At 47.0% G+C, this 15,282-nt stretch overlaps 1 protein-coding gene and 1 long non-coding RNA gene across 10 annotated transcripts in view; one reads left to right on the top strand and one right to left on the bottom strand.

Annotated features, from left to right (window-relative positions):
- Nucleotides 1–15,282, top strand: part of LOC144321175 (uncharacterized) — a 421,562-nt gene that overhangs the window by 110,798 nt on the left and 295,482 nt on the right. The window lies entirely within an intron of this gene.
- The window catches only part of PPP2R5C (protein phosphatase 2 regulatory subunit B'gamma), a 122,930-nt gene that overhangs the window by 98,340 nt on the left and 9,308 nt on the right, over nt 1–15,282 (bottom strand). For all 9 annotated transcript variants that reach the window (XR_013386932.1, XR_013386929.1, XR_013386931.1 and 6 more), the window contains exon 3: nt 10,253–10,415. Coding sequence is in view for 6 of the 9 variants with exons in the window: in XM_077910632.1 (XP_077766758.1) it covers nt 10,253–10,415 (163 nt within the window). In the remaining 3 variants the exon portion in view is untranslated. The remainder of the gene's footprint in view (nt 1–10,252; nt 10,416–15,282) is intronic.

The following is a 15,282-nucleotide window of genomic DNA, read 5'->3' as shown; positions in this document are numbered from 1 at the left end:
AGGCAGACTAACAGATGTGAAGTAGTATCTCAATATGATTTTGTTTAGCATGTTCCTAACGATTGGTGATGCTGATTATGTTTTCATCTGCTTGCTGGCTTTGTGTATGTCTTCTTTGGAGAATGTTTCTTTGGGTCCTTTGCCCATTTTTGAATCTGGTTTTCTTGTCGTTGAGTTATAGGAGTTCTTTATATATTCTGGATATTAATCCCTTCTCAGATAAATGACCCTTATTTCCCCCATTCTTCAGAATGCCTTTTCACCTCATTGATTATATCTTTTGATGCACAGAAATTTTAAGTTTTGATGTTGTTCAACTATTTGTACTTTCATTGCCTGTGCTTTTGGTGTCATTTTGAAGAAATCACGAGCAAATTCAATTTCATGAAGCTTTTCTTCTAACAGCTTGTATTCTCAGCTCTTATATTTCGGTTTTTGATCCACTTTAAGCTACTTTATTTTTTTAAAGACTATACTTATTTATTTTAGAGAGAGAGAGAAAGAGATAGTAGGAATGGAGGGAGGGGTGGAGAGAGAATCTCAAGCAGACTCCTCGCTGAGCACAGAGCCCGATGGAGGGGGCTCAATCCCATGACCCCGAGATCATGACCTGAGCCAAAACCAAGAGTCCGAAGCTCAACCGAGTTACCCAGGTGCCCCTGAGTTACTCTTTGTGTATGGTATGAGGTAGGACTCCAACTTCATTCTGAACATCTGTTTCTTCTAGGGCCATTTGTTGGAAAGACTGTCCTTCCCCCACTGAGTGGGTGACACCCTTATTAAAAACCATGTGACCGTCTATGTGAGGGTTTATTTCCAGGCTCTCCAGTCTACTCTGTATTGGTATATATGCCTGTCTTTATGCTGGTATCACAACTGTTTTGATTACTGTAGCTTTGCAGGAAGTTTTAAAATCAGGAAATTTAAGACTTCCAAATGTGGTGTTCTTTTTCAAGACTGCTGTGGCCATCGGAGGTCCCTGGAGATACCATGTAAATTTTAGGATGGCTTTTCCACTTCTGGAAAAAACACTGTTAGGATTTTGATAAGCCTAGCAATATGGTCTTCCAGTCCACAAACACAGACGTTTGTCCAGTGACTGGCATTGTCTTCAGTGTCTTGAAGTAGTGTACAAAACACAAAAGTCTTTTACCTCCTTGGCTAATTCCTAATTTTTTTTTTTTGGAGAGCATCACATTTTTATTTATGATTCTAAAATACCAGAAACCACCTAAATGTCAAAGGGATGATCCCGCTCAATGAAATATTACACATCCACCAAAAATCTTTATAAGTATATAAAGTGAAAATAACTGAAAATGTCAGTGTGTAAGTTTCAAAAATAGCACGATCCATAAAAAGAAACACTCCCCAAACAACAACAGTAGTCACTGTTGAATGTTATGGCAACGGGTGGTTTTTATTCCTGAAACTTCTGTGTATTTTTCAGTACTGCTAAAATCAGCATATAATACTTTGATAAAAATGACAAGTAACAGTTTTTAAAAAGACATCCAAATGAAGTTACCACGAGGAACCCTCAACAAACACTGCCTCTTGGGTGTAGGTGAAGAATCAAGAAGGGTCTGTGATGGGAAGGATGTATGATCCCCAAAGGTTTGTTCACTGTGATACATCTATGACCTCATGTATGTAAAAACACACCAACAAAAACTGGCCTAAGTTGGGCAGGACAAATTGAACCAACAAACTAGAGGATGTGGAGTCCCTGTCCCAAAGATTCAGTCATGGACTAGTTAATTTTTGCCACCACATCTGCCACCTTTGCTTGGATTCTGTACACACACAAGCTATCAGGGTTCAACCAGTCCCCGGAGTACTGTCTTCACTGATGAAGCAAGCACTCAGTGGATGCTCCCAGAAGAGGCTACTACTGCAGCCACGCCCCTGTCACTGGGCTGCAAGTTTTTGCCACCTTGCATTACCCTGGGATGGTTCTCTTTCCTCACTTGGAAAAGGAGGTATATGTGATATTCCATCTCCTCGGTTGTTAGGAGGCATAAATGTCACAGGTGGAGTATACCACCCTGCTGTGGTGAGGGGCAGAGCTTGGGAGGGAGTGGCTCCAGCCATTATAGGTGTCATGCTGGAAACCACCTGAAGAACATTGGCCTCTACCAATGGTGCTTCAGATAGATCTCCAGGCTGCAGTGGGATCTCTGCTTAGACCTCACCCCCACCTCCACCCCCATCCCAGAAGCCTTCCTACTTCCCACCCCAGGCCACAGACTCTCTCCCCTGGCCAGCTCCCAGATGGTGCCTGGCACACAGCATGTGCACCATCAAATATACTGAATGATGGACAAATCAAGCAGCAACACCTATTCTGATGTTCCCAAACCCCCTTACTACTCTTTAAACCTCTTCCCTGTAGCACATAACCAAAATGGACATGTCACTTAGTTGCCTGGATAGTAACACTTCCTGTCCCCTGGGCACACAATGCCTGTCCCACTGTGCCCTCCAGTACCACCTGTGATGGGCCCCCCTGCTTTCCAGGATGGCCTCAAACCGGGCTCCTGACTCTCCAGTGATGACCGCCCCCCTCCCCTTTCCTGCTGCTGCAGCTGTGCCACCAAGGGCCTGAGCTAATGCCGAGGGGGGAAAGGCACCTTTCTGGGCTCCGGGCGGTGTGCCTTCCAGAACAGAAGGCCGGCAAACAGACCCACTGTTCCTCGTGCACTTTCCCATCAGAGATGCAAATGCAAGCAACTTTGTGCTGCACCAAAGTGAAGGTTTTAAAAGGAATTACTCTTTATTCTCTGGTCCCTCTGTCACTTTGTTTTGGTCTTTATTTAAAAGCAAACTGCCTGTAAATACATCCCACTGATTTTATTTCTGATTTAGCATTTCTGAATAAAACTTTCCAGTTTTCATTTCTAAATTTGGCTTAAGGTTTTTATTTTTCATCTCCCAGCAATTTTGTAGGCAAATTAAATCTGCTCATATTTTAGTGGAGAAGTTTTATAGTTTCTTTCGTTAAAAGAAAGTTGTTTTTGAACCTAGAGAGCCATGGCGCCGTCACAGCAAAGCAAGGCCGCTGTTCTGACCAGCACTATTTTTTTTTAACTGGAAACTGCATGAGCACGAGTGATGTATGTTTTGTTGGGTAAGAGAGCTAACCTAAAACATTTGGCTTCACTTAGAGTTTAAAATAGACTTTTTCCTTAGGCAGATCAAAGATACCTAACATTCAGCTGTGTTCAAAGGTTGCCAGGGAACTTCTGCTTGCCAAAAGCAAGGACAAAGGGACAGGCGCTTGTGGGCCTGTCGCCCTGCAGATCCGAAAGTCCTGTGAGTAGAAGGCGTGGCCGGGCTGGTCCCCAGGGAAGGCTGGCGGGGGTGAGTGGAGTAGACCAAGTAAAACTCACCCCCAGTGCTTGCTGGGCTTCTCCCCACAGCTGGGCTGGAAAGCTTTAAAGCAGAGCAAGTGTTCACAGCCCTTCCTTGTTCCAAGAAGGCAGGGCGCCCACACAAGGTGTCTCTAGCACACGTGACATATCAAGGTGCTCTCACGTCAGCTATTAATAACAAACTTCCTCTACACAGAAGAACCTGAGGTGGAGGAGCGGTGAGGCCATGGCAGTTCTCTGGAAACAGAAGGGCGTGTGGAAGGAGCAGTCGGAGGGCCTGGAGGGCTCTCCACTCCTCCCATAGAGCGCATCTCCATCCTTGGCAGATGCTCCAAAACAGACATGCAAGCAGCTCTGCCCTCGGTGGCACTTCACCCAAGAGCACCACTTGTGGCACCTCCTGCCACCTGAGTGTCCATCGGCAGACAGATGGATACACACACTGTGGTCTAGCCATACGATGAAATATTATTCAGCCTTAAAAAGGAAGAAATCCCATCACTAGCTACAGCAAGGATGATCCTTGAGGACATTATGCTGAGAGAGATAAGCCAGAGCCAGCAGGACAAATTCTGCATGATCCCAATTCCTGGAGGAGTTGAAATCAGAGAGCCAGAAAGTAGAATGGCAGGTGCGGGGCTGGGGGAGGGCGACGGGAGGCACTGTTTACCAGGACAGGGCTTAGTTGGGGATGAAGAGATAGTGGTGATGGGCATACGGCACTGGGAATGTACTTAATGCCACTGAAATGCACACTTAGGAGTGGCTATGATGACAGATACTACGCTATGCAGATTTTGCCACAATTGCATGCATAGATAAGGCAGGCTCGAGCCAGGTGGTGCAGGACACATCGGTGTGGGCAGAAGTAGCAGGGCACGGCGGCTGCCTCTGAGGTTGGCAGAGCACAGAGGAAAACCAGGTGCTGAGGGTGACAGAGGATGGCCCTTCCAAGGAATGGCATGTGTGTGTGCGGTCATGAGCCGAACGCGAGGTGCCGTGAGAAATCGAGGTGAGGTGTGGGCAAGGCCTGAGCCAGGCACGAAGTGGAGAGTACAGCTGGCAGCTGGAAGCAGACGCCCAGGTTCTGCCCCGGGGCGGCTGCAGAGGCCTGAGCCTGAGCCTTGTGTAAAAGCCGCGTCTGTGGCCCAGGGAGAGCAGACAGGAGAGCAAGGTCTCAGGAGGACCGGCCTGGCCGACGTGGCATCAGCTCTGGGTTATGCACACGAGTGGCCCTGGTGGCGTCTCTGCTGCCCAGCTGCAGTCAGAAGGTAGCCAAGAGGAGCCTGAGTCGGGAAAGCACGGTGGATCTGGGTCTGCTGGCTCCTGGTGGGCAAGGGCCACCTCTGGCCGTTGTCATTGTCCTGACCACCTCCCCATGCTCCAGACAACCTGGTTGGTCAGGAAATATTTGTTGTGAACTGGCACCGGGGGCCATTTCCTCTGTCATGGTGTGCAGCCAGGAGCAGACACAGAAATCCAAGCATAGGGCAGAAGACGGGAGTGATGAGAGCAGTTTCTCAGGCCACCAGAACTAGGGCAGGCACTCTGGCAGCTGCTCATACTCCATTGTTATAATTCTGCAACTAACGGCCAAGAGGCAAAGCTCTCCTAAATACACGCACAATTCATCTTTAGGCAGTAAAAATGACCTGTAAGGCCAAACTTTCAACTGTATCAGAAAATGAACTGTTATGAATAAGGCTGAAGTATTGCATTTTCACTAAAGGAGGGCAAGAGATGTAAGATTTTAACTGCCATTCAAAACCCAAGTTTTAAGAATTCACAATAATAACGTAGCAACTTCTTTCACAAAAGCCCAAGTGCTTAGCAACACCAAATTTCTGCCCCAAGGTTTCCAGCTAATTGCTGTTAAGTCCTAGTTGTTCCTTTATGACCTGACTCTTCCCAGGCTCTTTTCCATCAGGAGAATGGCCCCAAGAAACAAACTGGGCAACTGATTTACCCCTCCTACACATCACCCAAAGCATCTCCCTTCAATTGGCATCGCTTCTACCGTAAGGAAGGGACTAACTCAGGAGGCTCTCTAAAAGCAAAAGGCCCGAAGACTACATTCGGCCTTACTGTTAAATGAGTAAAATAGGAAATGCTACTTTCCACTTAACAAATGACTCAGGTGTTAAATGACCCCAGTCTGGAAAAGGTGCGACAGGACAGGTGTCTCATCTGCTCTGGGTAGACTGTGTACGGTGCCACCTCTCTGGACAGTATCTGGGCAGTATCTCTCAGGGATTGTGAAAACACACAGGCTCTGATCCAGTACTTCCTTTCTGAGCCCACCTTAAGAAAAGGTTTAAAGATATGAACAACAATGAAAGGTTTATGTTATGCCACAATCTATACAGACTTAAAACCAAGGTTTCACCACACAATGGAATAACACGATCATTAAAAAAAAAATCCTGCTTCTACTTCCGTTAAAGTCAGAAACAAGACAAACATGCCTGCTTGCACCACCACCTATAACGCCTTACTGGAGTTTTCAGCCAGTTCAAGAGGAAGACACTAGAGGTACAAGAATTAGGAACAAAAATGTGAGGCCATCTTTAAGCACAGATCTAATTAGATACCTGGAACAACCAAAAGAAATCAATGGAAAAACTACTGCAAACAATAAGATAATTCAGTAAGAAAGCGGAGGTGAAAGCAAGACACAGAAATCAACAGCCTTCCTAAAAATAATTAACTATTCAGAAGACACAGCAGCAACAATAACAGAATATCTAGGTGTAAAACTTAATAAGAAATGTGCAAAACCCACACAAGGGAAACTTTAAAACACCCAAAGAGAAATGAGAGTGGCCTTCACATAGCACACTCTTAGGCCAGAGGATGAAAATATTCTCAAGGTGCCAATCCTTCCTGCACATTTAAAAAATGTGATAGGATCCAGATAAAAGCACAACCACTTTTTCTGCAATGAAATGAGCCAATTCAAAGTTCCTGCTGTTTGTAATAATATCCGCATTATTGTTGTGAATTATTTTAATAGGATACGGCAATAATTATGTCAATGATGTCAGAAAGCAAGATTTTCAGTGTAAAAGAGATAAAACTGAAAATTCAAGAATCATCTGAAAACACCATAATGAAAATTTAATTGAAAACGTCAATATGAATGTCAACATATTTATACTTATATTCCATCTCCCTCCATTGACAGCACCTAAAAGCAACACCAGTCCAATAGCAACAAGCACCCTTAGTACCCAGATTTTGGTCTCTAAAATCAGGTCCCACTGAAAGGAATCAGGGCTCTTTGAAAATAGTTGATTCCAAGTCTGGGGCAAGGAAGGTACAAAATGAGGCTGGGGGACATCTTACTGTGTTAGAAATCAAGGAATCAAAAATAAGTGTGTCCATGTCAAAAAAATACACAGGAGAGAGCTTCAAGAATACCCAATGGTTGAAGTTATGCAGCCACACATCAGAAAAACAGTAATTTTAGATGGCTGTAGCACACTGAAATAAATGAAATACCTAAGTCCATAATGATATTCAAAAAAAAGAAAACCAGAAAAAAATCTCTAGTTTTCACCAGTTGAGGGAAAGTCTAACTAAAATGCAGAGCATTACACCTGTTCTGACTTTCCGTAGGAACTATATGTCAAGATAACCAAGTATCTCCAGTTGGTAAGAAACAGCTCTGCTTTCAGAAGAATGCCAGATTAAATGTTAACTCTCTAGTGACACTGCTGACTCAAGCAAGGACTGTCTCATGGTATACATGGCATTAGCACACGGCTGGTGGGGAACAGACCTTGCAGATCGCCATCAGTACTTCGGGACAGCCTAGTCACAGGGGGAAGCATCGTGGTCTGATGGAGAGATCAACGTATCATTACCCTAACACGGTGTAGAATCTGGCATCACTTATGACAGTCACCAAATCGAACAATTATCCTGCACTACCACCAATATCTCCCGGGTTATACAGTAACATGTCTGATGTATTCCATCCAAAAAAGACTTCTATTTACAGGAACTGCAGGGAATAAGCGGGATATTTTACATGACAACCGGCCTGACTAATTTAACAAGTCGTAATAAACTAGTGCTGTGACTTACAACATTCCCAGACTGCTAGCGAACCAGGTATCTGGTAGAAGGAGCGAAAACAAATCCCTATTGAAGAAGATACTTTCATTTTAGGTTTTAACTTATTTTAAATAGTTGAGTACAATGACCAGCATATACTAGAAAATAGTCAGGTACTCAAGGAAATAAGACAACACAAGCACACTCTGACAAGGATGATAATACCATGTGACACAGAACTCGAAGTAGCTGTGCTTACTGCACCCCCAGAAATGGCAAGCGTGATCTGCGACAGAACAGGAAAATAGGAGAAAGTCATACTGCAGATTAAAAATGTAAATGCAATAAATGGAAAAGGATATGAGATGTAAAAGCTCAACAAAGGGGACTTTAGCACATGCTAGACAGACCTGAAGATTCCCAGCAAGGTAACAGAAATTAAGCATGGTGCTCAGAGATTCTGACAGCAGCTCAGCAAGGCAATTTTATATCTACTGGCTGTAATAACACAAAAAGGCTGCATTTTACATTTCATTTGTATAGTTATTCATTTTCACGGTATTTTATAGAAGCATCAGTCCATGAAGGGTTGAAAATCAAGAAAAAAAAGCCTGGTCCTTCATCAGAGATAATGTGAGACGCTCTCAATGGGAACATAGCATGGGAAGTCACAAAAAGTGAAAAATACAGGTGAGGATTACAAAGAAAGATGGTAAATGGAAAAGTCCAATACATGTTTGATTAAAGCCAAAGATGAATGTAGAAGACATAATGGCTGGAACCCTTCAGCACTGAGGAAGTATAATAATGTATGGATGTGCAACAAATCCCAAAAAAGGCTGATTGAAAAGAAATCCGCATTTGGACACCCAGCAGTGGAACTACTGAAAAATCAATGTTAGAGACAAAAATCAGAAAAGTAGCCAGAATCACAGTCCCTTCAAAGACTAACTTTGGTTTCTCAATTGTAACAAAGTCAAAGGTGATGAAATGCTTATCTTCCTTGTTCTCACAGAAAATAACTACACCTGCAATTCAATCTCAGTGAACATCTTTCAAGAATGAGGGCAGAATAAAGATCTTTTCTAGATAAATAATCTGCCACCACTAGACTCATTAGAGAAAGTTCTACAAGACATATTCCAATAGAAAGAAAATGATCCTGGAGGAAAGTCGAAGATGCAAGGAGGAATGAAGAATAAAGTGATAAATAAGTGGATAAATCCAAACGATCACCAACAGAATATGACAGTAATGCTGTTGTGGAGGATTTTTAAGGGCTGGAAGAAAAATTCGAAGATCCAACAAAGGAGGGTCTTAGAAGATGGGAAAAGTAGCTTTTCTTTTCTTTCTCTTCTCTTCTTCTCTTCTCTTCTCTTCTCTTCTCTTCTCTCTTCTTCCATCCTTTCTCTCTCTTTCTCTTTTTCTTTCTTTCAAAGTAGTGGACTTTAACTTTCAGGCTTACAGAAAAATCAAATGTGAAGTACAGTTTTCATATTACCTGCCACCTGTTGTCCAATATTAACATTTTGCATTACAGTGAGTGCGTTTGTTACAATGGATGAGCCAATACTGATATATCATTATTAATTAAATACCATAGTTTACAGGAGGGTGTGTTCTTTGTGTCATACATTTTATGGGTTTTGGCAAATGCAAAATGCCACATACTCACTATCCTGGTATCGTACAGAATAGGTCCGCTGTCTTCAAACTCTCCTATGCTCCATCTATTCATCCCTCCCCAAAATGACTTCATATGCATATTATCTATGAGGAAACTAAACCAAATGTAAGCCAGATCCATGCTCTGCAAGCTGCAGGGAGCAGACAGCCTGGATTCCTAGCAAGTGAGGGGCAGGAAGAACATCTGTGAATCCAGAAACTGCTCATTCCCTCCATCCCTTCCTTCTTCCCTCCTCCTCCCCGACACGTCTGGCACCTCTGCACTGAGCCCTTGCTATCTGCCCTGCAGTGTGGAAGGCGCTGGAACACACCTGTAAAGAGGATGCACTTCCTGCTCTGGGTTCATGCATCTCACAAAAGACCTGCTGTTATGAATTGGAGGTATGAAAAACATCTGATGTTTTATTTATCATGCTAGTCTTATGTTTTAGTAAAGATAAAGGTTTTCAGAGGTTCATGGCTGACTTTGGTCAAATTTGACTTTCCTTGATTTTATGAACTTCAACGTCAACATCTCCTAGGGGAGCACGTTTAGGGACTGAACACCCTCAGACGGAAAGAGGTGACTGTGCCATTTTGGGGGGAAATTCGAAGCAAAGGGCACCATTCCCTGACTAATCTCAAATAGGAAACCCCTGGGCAGTGTAATACCTATGTGACTCACAGGGAAAGAGTCCACAAAAGACCACGGTTACAATCCTCACTTCTCCAATACCAGGAAAGTGAAGAGGCTCTACTGTAGCTTTTATAACCTGTCTCCTGCAGTGGCTCCTTTCTGAATCATAGAGCCCACAGGTGACAAATGCAAGAGAAGACTGACTTGAAGGGAATGCCAGCTAGCTCAGTTACATAAAGAGATGTATGTCTTCCCCTGTCTTTTCTAGCGTGTTAGAGCTAGAACACATTCTCGATTACATTTTTATCTCAAACAGCTCTGGAATCTGAAATATCGGTTGGGTAAATCAGTTAGTGGCTTTTAATTGAAAAACAACAACAACAACAACCCTCAACAAGGAGGACCCGAATGAAACATAAATACAGCAGAAGCAGGAAGAAGCAGGCCAACTCTCCAAACACTCCTCCTCCCTAAACAGGCACACTTTGACTTTTAAAAGACAAATAATAGAGATTACCTTTTAGAGACGGCAGTTTTTGAAGCTCTCTGTTATTGCTGGCGTTAAACCTGGAGGAATTTTGCCGCTTCTCTTTCTTCACTATGGGCTGAGGGACTGGCACTTTTATTTTGCTGGACACTGTAGACGGGGGAGCAGCAAGGTTGTTTTTCCTGCTGGAAGTCTGTTTCCAAAATAAAAACAGAAACAAATGCATACCTCAAACGGTCGTGGTTTACAGCACAGTTAGAATCTGGAAAATCTATATGAGTTTTGCTCAGGGACAGTCCCTCCACTTGGCCGTAAACGTCGTTCCTTAAAGTGGCCAGAGTGGAAGCTAGATCCCACCTCTGGATGCTGGATTTCAAGGGATTCACAGAGATGCCTCATTACTCATGGCTTCCTTCAAACTTTTTACTTCTAAACATTTACTACATAGGCTGATGCCTGTATACACAGGCGGATGATAATGACCCTTCAAAGATGTTCACATCCAACTCCCTGGAAGCTCTGAATATGCTTCCTTACTTGGCAAAAAAGACTTTGGAAATGGGACACGGTAAAAATGCAGGACTGTCAAAGCGGGCCCTGTATAATCACACAAGGTCTCGATAAGACAGGACAAGGCAACACAGAAGCAGATGACAAAGCAGAGGTGAGAGCCTCAGAGAGATTGCAAGAAGCCGTGCTGCTGGCTCGGAAGGGAGAGGAGGGGGCCGTGAGCCAAGAAATGCAGGAGGCCTCTAGACGCTGGAAGAGACCTAAACGGACTCTCAACCAGGGCTTCCAGAAAGAACTAGCCATGCTGACACCTTGATTTCAGCTCTATTTCAGACTTTTGACCTCTGGAACTGTAATAAGTTGGTGATCATTTGTCCAGCAGCCATAGGCATCTTGCAGAGCAGACACCTTCTCTGCTGACGCACCACTCAGCCCTCAGCAATCTGTGATAATGACTGAAAAGTGCTTGTCCCTCAAGCCTCAGGAAATGCTCTTCTTTCTAGCCTCCCCGTCCTTGCATCCATCTCCAGGCTCCAAATCTAGTGTGTTCATCTCTGCACTGCAACACCTGGGTTGTCTGAGGACAAGTGGCCAGCTCGCAAGGGGAGAAGGAGCTGTGCAAACACCCAAGCAGATAGGGGTGGGCATCGAGAGCATGTGCAGCACAGTCGGGGGTCCTGCTGCCCAGGTTGCTCAGGTGTGAATGGTCCCCCGCGGGGATGCCAGGGCGAGGGTCAATGAAGCATCGACCATCAAGATTCTTTGTGCAACCCGCTCATTCCTCCCACACCTCCAGGCTGCCCAAAGGAATGGAGTTTGTATGTACACGTAGGCGCTTTTCAAAAGCCTACCAAACTCACCCTAGAAACATAAACCCACCGAGCCTTTTCTAATCACACGAGTTATGAGAGCAGATGCACCAACTTAAGCACCCAACGATTTCCTCTCCTCCTTGAATGGAATTTTTACTAAGAAGTCAGAGCAGCTTTATTTTAAAAGAAGGTGCTTAGGAATAGTTGGCAAGAGTTTTCCAAGACGCAGGATGCCCAGACATAGGATTCTGAATAGGGAGCGAGGGCCTGGGCTCCCTCTTCTCCCACAGTTGGCAGCTTCTCCCTTGAAAGGGCTTTCCCGGATGTCATCTTTAACATGTGTCATTCTTTCCACCTGACCATGAAAGTTGGGTCTTCATCCTTAAAAACCCTATTCATACCTCTCCTCCTCCCCAGAATTCCCCAGAAGCCCTAGTTTTCACCCCCCAGTCACAAACAGCTCTTCCTAGGCATGCACCTGTCTTAAAATGTTAAGTTATACACCCATGTGTCTAGTACAGTTATACCTCCTTTCCACCTTCTATAATGCTGAATCCCATGTGCCACACATGAGGACCCTGAGGACAACAGGGCACGTGCTGCTCCCTCCTAGACAGGAGTGGACTGGCCATCTCCTGCAACAAAACTTGGAACACTGGCATTGGGTGATGGGGCTAGCTCATAAACAGAATTAACTCCATGCATATCCACAGCCCATGCATGACACACGCTGAGGCGAGGCTTCTAATGTCTGACAGGGAAAAACGTTATTCCTAAGACCTGCTGACTCTGAGCCACTGGCTTTTCTGCGTGGGCCCTGCTGGCTACCCTCCTCCGAGCACTGTCCTTGGGACAGGCAGAGAGAGCTTCTAGAAAGAAGACCTAGTCCCATCACCCAGGCTAATCCACTGTAGTCACTTCCTAGGCCTTGGCTTCAGCCCATTGGCTTAACAGTGGTCTCTAGAGCCCCACGCTCAGGTCATCAGCTCCTGCACTGGTCCGCTCAGGTGAGGAGCAAGGAAGTGTGCTGCTCACCCTGAGTGCAGCTCCCTGAGGCCTCCAAGAAGTGTGGTCAACTCCGTGGGCTGCCGCCTGCCTGGCTGAGCTCTGCTACAAGGTGGCTGTCTGGTCTTTCCCTCAATGGGATGTCAGCTCTAGGAGGGCTTGGATGCCACGCTGTCCTGTTCTGTGAGAGCCAAGGACTGCCTCATACCGGCCAGGTCAGGCAGGCCCCTCTGAGGGCATGTGTGTGTGTCCTGGGGGGACAGCATTCAGGCAGGGCCACCAAGAGTGGGTGTCAGTGTGACCACCCTCGCTGCAGAGAGGTGAGCAGGCATCCGGGGAGCCTGGGGGCCACAGGTGCCTGCAGAGCCCACTAGCCCAGGTCAGAGTCTGACCCTTGCCTGACGGGCACCTGGAAGCCACGCAGGAGGCGCTGAGCAGGGTGACGGTGTGAATTTATCTTCCTGTTCAAAAGGCGCTTCGGGCTGCAGTGTGGCCTGCAGACGGGAAAGGAGGAGGCTAGAGGTCTAGACCGCAGGTGGGACTAGTAGCTGCAGCAGACCAGTAGCTAGCAGGTGCGTGGGGAGTTCCAGGGGGGGGCACGGCAGAGGGCCGGGGAACCAGCGGCTGGGCGGCTGGGGGCACCAGTCACAGTGACGAGAAGGAGAAGTGGGCCAAGAAGCTGGGTCATGAGCATGCTGGGTCCGAGTCAAAGACATGGTGACACCCATCCTCACTGCCCCCCCGAGCTCTCTGCCTTGTGGACAAGGTCCAGAGTGCTTGCTGTCCTCGGTGTCCTGGCCACCGCCTGGCTGCCCTCGGCTGCCTTCTCCACCCACCCAGGGCCTAGCTGTGTGCCTGGCCCTTGGACACCTTGTGCGAGCTGAACACGAACTTTGCAGTTACCCGTCTCCATGGTCACTGAAGTCACCGAATGAGGAGACCACCCAGCAGAGGCGTGCAGAGCGGAAAAGGTGGAGGGGCGAGGGGCTGAGGAGAAGGATGAGGCTGAGAAAAGACAGTTTTTGAGGAAGGAGGAGGTCAACCCACCAAATGGCACTCAAAGCCAAAGACTCGGACTTGGCATTTTGGGGCTGGTGGAGGCTGCGGAGGGCAGTGGGGCAGCAGGGAGAGGCTGCCGGTCTGAGGCCAAGGCGGGGAGGCCTGTAACAGCTTCGGGAAGGTAGCCGGGAAGAGTGTCAGGGCAAGCAGCAGAGCCCCAGGAGGGACCTCGGACTGTCTGGAGGGCAAGAGGCTTGACCATGCTGGGTGCTGACTGGGAGGCCACCAAGGCTCGGCTGAGTGACAACGGAACAAGCGAGATCTGGGCCCTGGCGTGTAGTGACAATAGAACAGAGGATGGACAAGACAGGACAGCTGTCAGTCTGATGGCCGGAAGGGAGTCAGATATCTGAGAGCCTCCCCTGTGTGCACAGACACATGTAGTCACCTGCAAGAAGCACCCTGAAGGGAGGCGAGGCCTGAGGAGGTGAGGACCCCAAGGGGTCCCTGAACAGCAGAGAGAGGCAGGAGCCCAGAGAAACAGAGATACTCTGAACACTAAATACCAGCAGCCAACTGGACATGTAGTGGTCGGTGCCCAGGGGGCCCACTGCCTACACAGAACAGTTGCTGGGACCCCCCAACCTACTCACGGCCAGCTGCTGTCCTGAGCCTGGGCCGGGATGGGCGCTGTTACCCCAGGGCCCTGCAGCACCCTGCCCCGTGGTGCAGTGTGATCTCCTGGGATCATACAGGGAGCAGTGAAGCCAGCTTGGACCTTGCTTGCTCCTCGGACTTCAGATACCACCTCCCTTGTGTCCCATATCCCAGCAATTCTACGCTCCAATATCTTCTAAATTTCTTCTAAAATTCTCCCCTTCTGCAATTAGACGATCACTATGATGGACTATCACCACTGTGTGCCAGAGACCGTGATTCAGAGCTCAAGAAGTATTTGCATACTTTTTAAGATCTTGAAAAAAACAATTCATCTAAAGAGTATGGTACTGGCATAAAGACAGCCACATAGATCGATGGAACAGAATTATGACCCAAGACCACTTGATGGGAGATGACGCTCTTCAACCGGTGGTGCCGGGACAGCCCTGCTGTTTGGCACTGTCAGCCTCGAGTGTTTGTGAGGGCAAGAAAGGTGGTCTCCAGAGAAACCAGGCTGTCTAGGAAAAACTAAGGCTGCTAGTGTAGGAGCTGGCCCCTCAGAGCAAAGCTCCCTGCACTCGGCCTTTCAGGGCCGGAAGCCACAAGAGCCAGCTCTCAGCTCAGACCTGCCAAGCGAGCTGTTTGCTGACAAGCCCACCCAAGTCCAGCACCCACGGCCCGCTGTGCTGCGGCCTCAGCTCTGGGTATGCGGTACCCGGGCATCTGATGGACCTGCTGCCAGGGGGTCTCCTGGTTTCAACTTTTGTCCCTCTATTTCCTACACAGCAGCTGCATAGAGCTTTAATTTGTTTTTTGCAGAGAGCTTTTTAAATACATGTCGATTATCCTCTCCTGCTCAAACCATGTCAATGGCACTGCAGAGCCCACTAGCCCAGGTCAGAGTCTGACCCTCAATGGCTTCCTGTCACCCTAAGAATAAAACCCAAGGGCTGCTGACGAGATCCCACTGGACCTTCCTTGCCTGTCCCTATCTCTTTGTCCCTTCTGCTCAAGCCTCCCTTGTTTCTCTTCAGCCAAATTGGCCTCCCTTCCAGTGGACACACAAGCTCACTT

Source organism: Canis aureus, chromosome 9, assembly GCF_053574225.1.
Source record: "Canis aureus isolate CA01 chromosome 9, VMU_Caureus_v.1.0, whole genome shotgun sequence".
Lineage (NCBI taxonomy): Eukaryota > Metazoa > Chordata > Mammalia > Carnivora > Canidae > Canis > Canis aureus.
This window is presented reverse-complemented; position numbering and strand designations above follow the sequence as displayed.